At 53.5% G+C, this 9,817-nt stretch overlaps 1 protein-coding gene across 1 annotated transcript; it reads left to right on the top strand.

The window, feature by feature from the left end:
- Positions 1 to 3,409: 3,409 nt before the first annotated feature.
- Positions 3,410 to 9,442, top strand: RAB5IF (RAB5 interacting factor). The gene is made up of 4 exons (XM_059862475.1): positions 3,410 to 3,604; positions 5,135 to 5,238; positions 7,045 to 7,174; positions 7,729 to 9,442. Exons 1-4 carry the CDS (start codon positions 3,476 to 3,478, stop codon positions 7,768 to 7,770), a joined length of 405 nt encoding a protein of 134 aa, XP_059718458.1. The 5' UTR covers positions 3,410 to 3,475; the 3' UTR covers positions 7,771 to 9,442.
- The last annotated feature ends 375 nt before the right edge of the window (positions 9,443 to 9,817 follow it).

Genomic DNA, 9,817 nt, shown 5'->3' with positions numbered 1-9,817 from the left:
TATATAGACGAAAGCGGCGGCCCACGCGTGCCCCCGTCCCGCGGGGGGATGCGCAGCTCCGGGCGGCACCGGGCAAGCCAACCCGCGGGCGAAGCCAGGTGACACGGGGGGACCGCGCCCTGCGGGTGGCACTGCCAGGGGCACACGGGCCGGGGCTCTCTGAGCTCCTTGGAGCAGCTCTGGCTGCGGCGGGGCAGGTCCCTGCTGGCGGGTCTGCTGCAGGACCAGAGCGTCCTGGGGTCCCTGGAAAGGCCAGTGGGCTGCACCGTGGGCGGCCACGCAAAGGGAACAGTGGCCAGAAGGGTCAAGCAGCCCCTCAAAGGGTCTCTAACAAGTGGCCTGGGGCAGAGGACAGCTGGGGAACTGCCCCATTCCCAAGCAGGGATGAAGAGCCTGGAGAAACAGGGATGGGGAGCTCCTCCACCCGAGGCAGGACTCATGCTGACCCTGGGACACCTCTCCAGGGCAGCAGATCTTGTTCACATTTCCTTCCCATCAGCAGCTCTGAGCCTCATCACAGTCTTGCAGCCACCAAGAGGAGCTCCTGGTCCTGTGGGATCCTTGGGAGGGTGATGCCGCTCCAGACGTCATCCCAGAGGTTTATCTCTGTTTTGTGGGGTCCCACAACAGCAAGGGCAGAATTGAGCTTGAAGAGGAGCAGGAAGGTGGAAGAGGGAAACACGAGGAATACTTCTGAGAGGGAGTGTTCTTCTGGGGATCCAGTCCTGAGTGGGCAGCCAGAGCAGGACTGCCCAGCTCCAGCATTCCCAAGAGCTCCATCGCTGCCCACAGAGACGTGGGAACGTGAGGCTGAGGACCAGACCCTGATCAAAGGGGACAGCATGGAGCACACAGGCTGCACTTGCAGTGGCACAGATGAAGAACAGAAACGAGCGGTGACACAAATTAATCTTCAGCTGCCGTTCTCCTGCAGGCCATTACTGCAAACAACAGCTAAAAAGCCAAAAAAAACAGTTTCAGACCTGATACAAAAGCAGTGGCCGTGCCCTCTAGCAGGCTGGCCAGACCCTGCCTGAGGCATGGAGCTTGCTCCCACCGGCTCAGAAGGCCAGTGACTTGCTCTGCCAAGAGCCTGCCTGACTTGATGACATCCCACCCATGTCCCCATGCTGCTTGGATGAAATCTGCAGGGGCATTGCCTCCCCTGGGCAACCACAGAGGTTCCTGACCCTTGGTTGGAAGCAGGTGTCCTGCCTGCAGCCCCTCTGAGGGACAGGCTCAGAAGCCAGCAGAATGCACGAGTAGAGTTGGAAATGCTGCTGGATGCTATGCCAGGGGGGAGACAAGCCAGAGAAAGCACAGAACCTTTGTCATGCTCGTGAGCTGGACAGGAAGGCCCCAGAAAGTTTGTCTTTTTAATAAAAAATATAAGAACAGAGGGAAAAAAACCCCAACAACCAACCAACCAAAAAAAAAAAAAAAAAACATACAAAAAACTCATCAAAAAAAACCCAGTCGGGAGTCAGCCAGCCTGATCTGCCACCCCGTGGCTGGTCCCAGAGTTTTCTGTGCTGGAGAAGCCCAGCCTCAGCAGGGTCCAGGTGTTCCCAGGAGCCCAGCAGGAGCAGGACCCACCTGCAGCCCCTCTGGGGTGGCTTCTGTCCCTCGCTGAGCGCTGCTTTCTCTGGACAACTGTTCAGCCAGCCCCTGAAAGGGGAGGAGGGGGCTCTAGGCACATGGCAGCTCCTCCAGCTTTGCAGCCTCTGCAGCTGGGCCACCTCTGCTGTCCTCTGAGCCCCATCCAGCCCATCCATGTGTCTGCCAACACACATCCCTTACCAGGGCCTGTTTGTGCCCTCTGGCACCTCTCCTGTCTCCCTCTGGCTCTTTCAAGCCCAAATTTAATTTGCTTCTCTCTCTCTCTCAGCATCAGGTAATGGAAATGGAGCAAAACAAGCCATTTTTTTTTAAGAGTGTGAATTTTAGGTCAGTTCCCTGACCCAGGTGTCGTCGTCACCATGCAGGCATTTCCATCCCTGCAAAGTGGGGACAGGGACAGGGACACTGTTTCCACTCTCCTCAAGCACCTGAGGAGTGTCTGGGGAGCAGGACTGGAGCCAGGACACATCTGGCCTGGCCCTGCCGAAGGAGCTGCCAAAGACACAGTGATGACCCCACACTGGCCCCTTCCTGGCCATGCTGCCAGGCTTCCTTGGCTTGGAGCAGCCTCTGGCTTCTGGCAAATTCCCAAGGGGCTGGAGGTGATCAGGGCCTTGCAGGAGCAGGGCAAGATACTTCTCCATAAGTGCATTAGTACATTGCATAATCTGTGTTTAAATGACACTCCCCGGCTGGAAGTGATCAGAGCTCTGGGACAAGGACTCCTCAGCCTGTTCCCTCTGTGCTGGCCCCACACAGCCCACGCAGGCTCAGCCTGCACCCATGCCTCCAGGTCCTGCTGGCAGCAAAGCAGCTGCTGCTGGAGCCTTTGGAGCTGCAGCCAGGCTCTGGAGATGCTCAGCACATCGTGTTTGCCGGCCTGTGGGACAACAAGAAATGCACCACCTCGGGCTGGGGTTTGTTACTGGAAAAAAGGAGCAGCGGAGCTCATGGTGTGCCAGTGCCAGTGGGATGTGCACAGCAGGGGAGGGAGGAACGGCTCCACACAGGGCCCCCGGCAGGGCTCAGCCCCACTGGCACCAGTGAGGATCCCCTCAGGAGCCAGGGCTCCCAGCAGTGCCCAAGGTGGCCCCACCAGCACCACTCAGCTGCCAGGGGCAGGTGGAATATTGTCACTAAGACCCCTCTCTACCCACAGAATCACATGCTGAGGAGGTAACAGAGTGAGAGCCAAGCACACACACCCTGCCCACAGCATGCAGGAGTAATTCCTGGATGCTTTTCCAGGAGGAGTGCAACTGGTCTGAGTACCACTGCTCCTGGAAGGCAAGAACATGAAAAAGAGTCAAATCTTTAGGGCTGCACCTGTGATTACTCTCCCCACAGCCCCCACATGTTGAGCGGCTCTAAGCTCAGGTGAGTAACCAGGTAAGGAGCTGCACCACCGTGTGTATCCTACGGACTCCCAACCCCCCGGCCCTGTGGAGCCTCCTCAGCCTGGCTGAGCACCGGGATCCCCCGGGGCGGCCTGTTTGCAGGCCCGGTGGCCCTGCAGGGCTGCCAAGGGCTGTCCCCCTCCCAGCCAGCAACACCGGCACTGCTGTCTGGCCCTTTCGCTGGGGAATGACCCTGCCAGGCCGAGACTTGACTTGACTTGACTTGACTTGACTTGACTTGACTTGACTTGACTTGACTTGACTTGACTTGACTTGACTTGACTTGGACTTGACTTGACTTCCCTCCCCGCACCCTCTCGGCCCCTCTCGGCCGCCGTAGGGGGCGGCCCCGCCTTTGTCACGTGCCGCGGGCCCGCCCGGCGATTGGCGAGGCGCGCGGGCCGGGCCGGTTCCGGGCCGGGCGGGCGGATCCCGACGGAGGATCCCGGCGGATCGGGATGAGTGGCGGGCGGCGCCGGGACGAGCCGCCGCACCCGCAGCACCACGCGGTGGCCAACGGCGGCGCGGCCGGGCGCGGCTCCGTGTGGGGCAAAGCGCTGCGCAGCGACTCCGCCTGGCACGACAAGGTGGGACAGGGGCGGCGGGACCGGAGGGGGCCCTGAGCGGGGGGCTGGGACCCGCCCAGCGCGGTGGCTCCGTCCCGCGGGGGTGCCGGAGGAGCCGCCGTCCCTGAGCACGGTTGAAGTCCCTGCGGGGATCGGCGGGCTGAGGCGGTGCCGCGGGCGGGCCGTGCCGGGGCTGGCAGCGCCCCGTGCCCGGAGCGGCGGGGGCGTGTGTGCGGTGAGTGCTCGCGGTGGAGTGCGGCCGCCGCAGCGCTGAGCGGAGCCGTGTTTCCCGATCCCCCGTGGCCCGCACATGGCCCGGCTCTTTGGCTCTTTGCTCTTTGGGCTTGGAGCCAAGGGAAACAAGGTGTTGAGACACCTCCCTTACTTTTGGCTTGTGGTTTAACACCCTTCTCGGATTAAATAAAAATTTCTCTTGTCTGGTTCAAGGAACACCAGAAGCAGCTTTCCGAAGTTTCCCCGTGCCCGTGTGCCATGTGCTGCAGGGCTCCGGCCGGTGCCTGACCCGTGCTGCCTCCCAGCAACACAGCCGCCAGGTGCCCGGAGCTGCTGGAGCCCTGCCGTTCTCGGGCACACAGCGCGGGTTCCGGCCTCTCTGGTCCCTCCTGCTGGCTTTGCTTTTGGCGTGGGGAATGGGAACGCTCAATTTCCGTGGGGCTTAGCAATCTCTGTTGCTTTTTCCTTACCTGTGGATGCCCGAACTGGTGGGGCTCGTGTGTGCCTGCCCCCTTGCCTCTGGCAGATGGAGCTGGAATTTCAGAGTCAGCAGGGGAGCAGGGACAGCTATGCCAATGTTTTGATACAGTAGGAGGTGAACTGAAGGCTGAGCTGCCAGTCAAGTGCAGTGACCAGAAAAAATGTCTGTATCTTACACGGATTCCCATCTTCTAGGAGGGGCTGAACAGCTGGCACATCCCACAGGTTTTGGGGAATCACAAAGGCCTCGGTGTTTGGGGGGATGCTGGGACAATCCCAGTCCTGGGGAGGCTGGGAAAAGAGATGTGAGCTGAAGTGACTCTTACTAAAGTGTTGAGCCCTGCTGTTAGGCTACAGTAGCTACAGGAGTGTGGCCCTTGGACAGAGGAATGAACAGAGCCCTGCTGCTCAGGAAGCACAGGAGTTCTTGTGGCACGAGTGAGGTACAGCTCTGCTTTGGAGCTGCCCAGAGCCCTGACAGATCTTGGGTGCAGGAGGGCCTGGGCCAACGTGGGTGGAACACTCTCAAAGCATAAACAGTTCTTTAAACTTTTATTCCAGGGGATTATTATTGCACCTTTAGTAAATAAGGGGACTAGAGACTTGGCCTCTGCAGTTGGCCCATCGGAGGATAGAGCTGTGTGTTTAATGCGGAAGCAGAGAAGTCCAGGGTGCACAGTCCCAGGCTGCTTTATCTGTTCTGAGTGCAGTATTTTATACTCGGAGTGGGGAACTAAGTGTTCAGTATGCTGAATTTTCACCTGTTAATTGTGTGGTGCTTTAAAAAAAAAGAAACATAATAAATGCCAACATTTTTCTTGTGCTTTGTCTCCTCAGGACGAGTTTTTAGATGTGATCTACTGGTTCCGGCAGATCATTGCAGTTATTTTGGGAATCATCTGGGGAGTAGTTCCACTGAAGGGATTCGTGGGAATAGCAGTGTAAGGTTCATTTCCTTTTCTGTCTCCTGTACATTCCCACTGGCCTGGGAGCCTGTTTGAGGCTGTGCTGTGAACAGTGGGCTGGCTGAAGGCAGGCTCTGCCTGCTCTGTTGAATGAAACCAGCCTTTCATTCCATTGCTGGTTGCCATGAAATTCACCCAAATCATAACATGTCCATCAGTCTCTTTCTCCTCAGCCTGATTAATACTTCTAAACATTATTATTTGTTTTGTTATTAAATGGCAGAAGAAGGGAACTAGCATTTCAATTGACTTGGTGTGTGCTCTGCAAGTGTGGGAGGGGCTGGGAGCCTGCTGTGATCACCCAGGAAGGAGCGTCCATGGTGGAAGGTGTGCATGTCCTGGTCTTTGAGCCCTGCTCAGACAGGAGGCTCTGTTAGCAGGCAGGGGCAGCTGCTCTGAGAAGAAGAAGAGGTTTGCTCAGAACGTGAGAGGCTGCAGGTCCCAGGCAGGCACAGTGGCACTGGCACGGTGGCACCAGCAGAGCTCGGCAGCACTCCTGTCTTCATGACATGGCCTTTCAGCCATGGGGTGGGGAAGGCAGTGCCTGAAGGGGGTGTGTGTGCATTGAATCCCTGGGAGCCAGGTCACTTCCCCAGAGGTTTCTGAGGGCTACAGGGAGTTATGAAGAGAAAACCTCTTTGGGCCTGACACATGCCTGGAAGTGTTCAAGGCCCAGCAGAGGTGGTGACACAGTCCTGCTCTCTGCACATCTGCTCTGGGAAGATGCTGTATCTGCTCTGGGGAGCCTCTGTTTGCAAATATATCTGCCTAGCCAAGGTCTCAATAGTCAAGCTCACAGCTTTTTTTAGACAAAATTCAGTTGTCATCTTGTCCCTCGTCCCAAGTGTTCTGATTTTGGCAAGAAAAGGGAAGGATGATGCTCCAGCAGGAACCAGGTTAGCTACAACAAACAGTTCGATCTGAAGTGCCCCCAGGAACAGTTCATTGTTCTTACTTAGTCACCATTAATTGACAAGGCACCTTCAGGCACCTAAGCCCATTCCTATGCTAAATGTAAACAGAAGGATTTGGTGTACAGTGGAAAACCAAAAGTTTCTGGAAGTGTGTGTGTGGTTTCTCTGTGCTGTGCAGTGACACAGCTGTTCCAGCTGCTGCTGGTCACCCACTTTATGTGTATGTGTTGTCATCCCACCTTTCCCACACAGCATTCCTTGCAGGACACAGACCTGTCCCAGCCCCAAGCTGGACTGGTGTAAACCTAAACCTGTCTTAGGACAAACAGAAGGTTGAGTTTGTTTTCTGCTCTGCACAGACTGGAGAGCACCAAGGTGTCTCAGACTGAGCCCCAGTGCTGAGGCTCTGGGCACTATTGAGTCTCTGTGGCCCTTTTCTCTTCCCTGTTTGGTCATGGGATGCTCACAGAGATTTAACCCTGAGCATGGAGGTGACAGTTTTCCCTCTCAGCTGCCTGAGAATGAAGAAGCACACCCAGGTTCTCTGTGGAGGCAGAGCTGCTGTCAATCTGCAGGACAGGAGAACCTGCAGGTTTGCAGATCTGAGGATACTTCCAGCTTTTGGCTTCTGCCTCTTGTGCCCTACTAGAAGTAGGTTGTGCCTTGTCAAGTGAACTTCATCCCAACCTGGCAAGCTCACCTGGAGGGGCTCTTTTGAGGAAGTGACTGAGCTGCCTGGGAAGCATTGCAGGAAGAAAATTCCTCTTTGCTTCCTCTCTGCTGTGGATGGAAGATATTTCACTGTATGGCATTTGGGATGCCTACAGTCTGTACCACTGCAGTGATGGTTCCTAACCTCTCCCTGCAGGTTCTGCCTGATCAATGCTGGTGTTCTGTACCTCTACTTCAGCAGCTTCCAGCAGATAGATGAGGAGGAATATGGTGGGACATGGGAGCTAACGAAGGAGGGATTCATGACATCTTTTGCACTGTTTCTGGTAATGAATCTTGCTGTCTCTGAGATGATTTGTGAATTGTGTTGGTGCACATTCTGAAGACCTGGGAAGAGAGCAGGGGAGGTGGTGAGAGAAGGCAGATGTGTTAGCACCAAGTGCCAGTGATTGGGATTGCTGCCTGTGAAACACAGTGCTGACACCTGGGGTTTCTCTGAAGTAAAGGATGCATCAGCCACTCCCATCCTCTGTCCCAGATACCCTGGTGGAGTTCCATTCCATCTCCAACTAGTTACACCTGGGCTGGTGTTTTGGGTGTCTTAATTTTTCCCTTACTCCCCTCCCCCAAGTGTCTGATCACTTGATTAGCTGGTGCCTCTAAATCCCTGGAGGGGCTGTGATGGGATTTTAATGTGGACAGGCTGGCAGACAAGTTGAATGCCACCATTTGGGGCAAGTGGTGATCCTAAGATCTCTCCAAGATCACCTCAAAGCTGGAACTCAGTGTCCTGTTGAGAGCAGGGCCTGAAGCTCGTTTGCTGTGTCTGACACCTCTCCAGAGGCATCCAAATAACCTTCCTTTCCTTTCCTCCCCACAGGTGGTTTGGATAATCTTCTATACTGCCATCCACTATGACTGACACAGTCTGCAGCATTTGCCTGTTAAATCAGTTGTCAATAAATAGAGAAGGTTTTAATAAATCCTAGTCTTTAGTGGACTGGTGGCAAAGTGGGGAAGTCAAACCAGCTCTCCTCTGTACCAGTGGTCTGGGTAGCCTGGAGGAGCCCCAACTCTTCTGCTGGAGAAGCCTGTCTCCGTTTTATATACCCGTGAATTATTGGAACTATTAAAAAGCCATTGGAATTTTTTGAAGTGGTTCAAGACTGTTCAAATTTGGAACTTTCTGTGACTCTAGCCAGTAACTCTTATCAAACTCCTGTGCTGAAGGTTGAATCTCTTAACTTAATGTATGTATGCCCTACTGTTTGTCATTAAACCCTGACTTGTCTTCCACGGTTGTCCTTTAGACAAACAGCATTTCAAAAGCAGTTGTAGGTACACGGGCAGAAGGCACAGCAACAGCCAGGACATGAGCTGGTGGCTGTCCTTAGCATGTTTTTGTAGTAACCAGATCTGATTTGATTAAACAGACTGTGTTGTTACCATTTCTAATATTTTTTTTGTTGTTTTACTTGCAAATCAGTTGTTGATCTGAATTTTTAGATGCTTTTTGCCGAAGACAAATTTTTAAGTGATTTTGCTAGGAAAAACTGATTCATTTGGTGAACCAAGATGTATTCAGGAGGCTTAGAAGCTCCACTGCACTCTGCCAGCCTGAATATCAAGTTGCCATCACATACCTCAGAGCTTTGTAGTCTCGAAGGAGTCATTCTGGAGATACCCTATTAAATGTTAGTGTTTCAATTTGGTTTTAAGCTCTTGAATTCAACTGCTCTTTGTTCATAAATGCAGGACACTAAAACACAATTGAGGCAGCTATTATCTTAAATGCAGAAGTACCAACTTGCAAACTGGGCAGAGTACACAACCTGTGGTTTGGGAGGTGCTTGATCACTTCATAGCTCAGTCCCTCCCTAGTCATGCCCTTTTTATGCATCAATGGGGAGTCTCTGCTTTAAGGTATTTTTTAAGAACGTGTCTTTCAGAAATAGTTCTTGGGAAACACGCACAGTCCTTGTTATTGTCACAGGACCTTGTAGTCTTGTTGCCATGTGGTCCTTGCTTCTCTAAACAGCTCATGCACTGAAAAAGAGTCCTGACCTAACGCTGCCTTATAGCGAGGGCTTGGTAGTTCAGTGTGCTCTTGCTGCAAGCCTGCATTGCCTCCTCTCTAGTGGAAGTGCCACAGCCTGGCTCTCACTGGGAGTGCAAAGCCAGGGATCTCAATCTCCGAGTGCTGAGCCAGGGCGAGTCTCCATTCTTACCAGGGAAAATCTGTCTGTTCTTGGTGAAGAAACAGCCCTGGTTATTTTAGGTCCTTGGGATGCCAAGGGAAGAGTGCAATAGCAGACAGCTTCTGCTACTTGTGAGTGGCCAATTTAAGTAAATTATCTCACAAAAACTTCTTTATTTTCTCCTCCCTATCCCCAGACTTGCCCAAACTTTTAGTCTGCTACTTTCTCTTCCTCTCCTATCAGCTGAAATCATTAACTTCCCATGAGAATTGCATAGCCTGCTAGTTCTAGGTCACCCTTTCCTGCTGGCATCTGTCTGCATCTTAACTGCTTACAGCCATCAGTAAAACCATTGTATACTTGAAATGCTCCAATAAATGTTGCCTGAATAATCCACTGTGCAGCTTCTGTGTCCTCTGGTCTTTGATGCTTTGTAAAATGGTGGGAGTGTGGGATTCCTTTCAGAGTTGGATTTTTTGGTAAAATTTTTGAGATTCTTAGATCTCTTGTGCTGCACTTTGAGAAGAGGCCAGAAGCATTTGCAGTGGTAGCTAATGCTTAGATCCATGCTTTAGCTAAGCAGGCTAAGCCGTGTTGCCTGTTCAAGCTGTTCTTCTCCTTTAGTGATTGTACCTGCCCTGTGACACTGAGCCAGTGCTCCTTCCAGAGTGCTCAGGTGTGGTCTGGAGCAGGACCTGGAGCACTGCTGCACCATGTGCAGAGAGAATACACAGCTGCTTCCCTGACCCTCTGCTCTATTCCTTGCTTGCC

The sequence above is a fragment of the Haemorhous mexicanus genome, chromosome 18 (genome assembly GCF_027477595.1).
Source record: "Haemorhous mexicanus isolate bHaeMex1 chromosome 18, bHaeMex1.pri, whole genome shotgun sequence".
NCBI lineage: Eukaryota > Metazoa > Chordata > Aves > Passeriformes > Fringillidae > Haemorhous > Haemorhous mexicanus.
This window is presented reverse-complemented; position numbering and strand designations above follow the sequence as displayed.

Bases quoted from the DNA above. Each gene is read 5' to 3' on its own strand.
- RAB5IF (XM_059862475.1), top strand. From the start codon at position 3,476: ATGAGTGGCGGGCGGCGCCGGGACGAGCCGCCGCACCCGCAGCACCAC. The intron at 3,605-5,134 runs GTGGGACAGGGG...TTGTCTCCTCAG, and splicing joins ACTCCGCCTGGCACGACAAG to GACGAGTTTTTAGATGTGAT. The intron at 7,175-7,728 runs GTAATGAATCTT...TCCTCCCCACAG, and splicing joins CATCTTTTGCACTGTTTCTG to GTGGTTTGGATAATCTTCTA.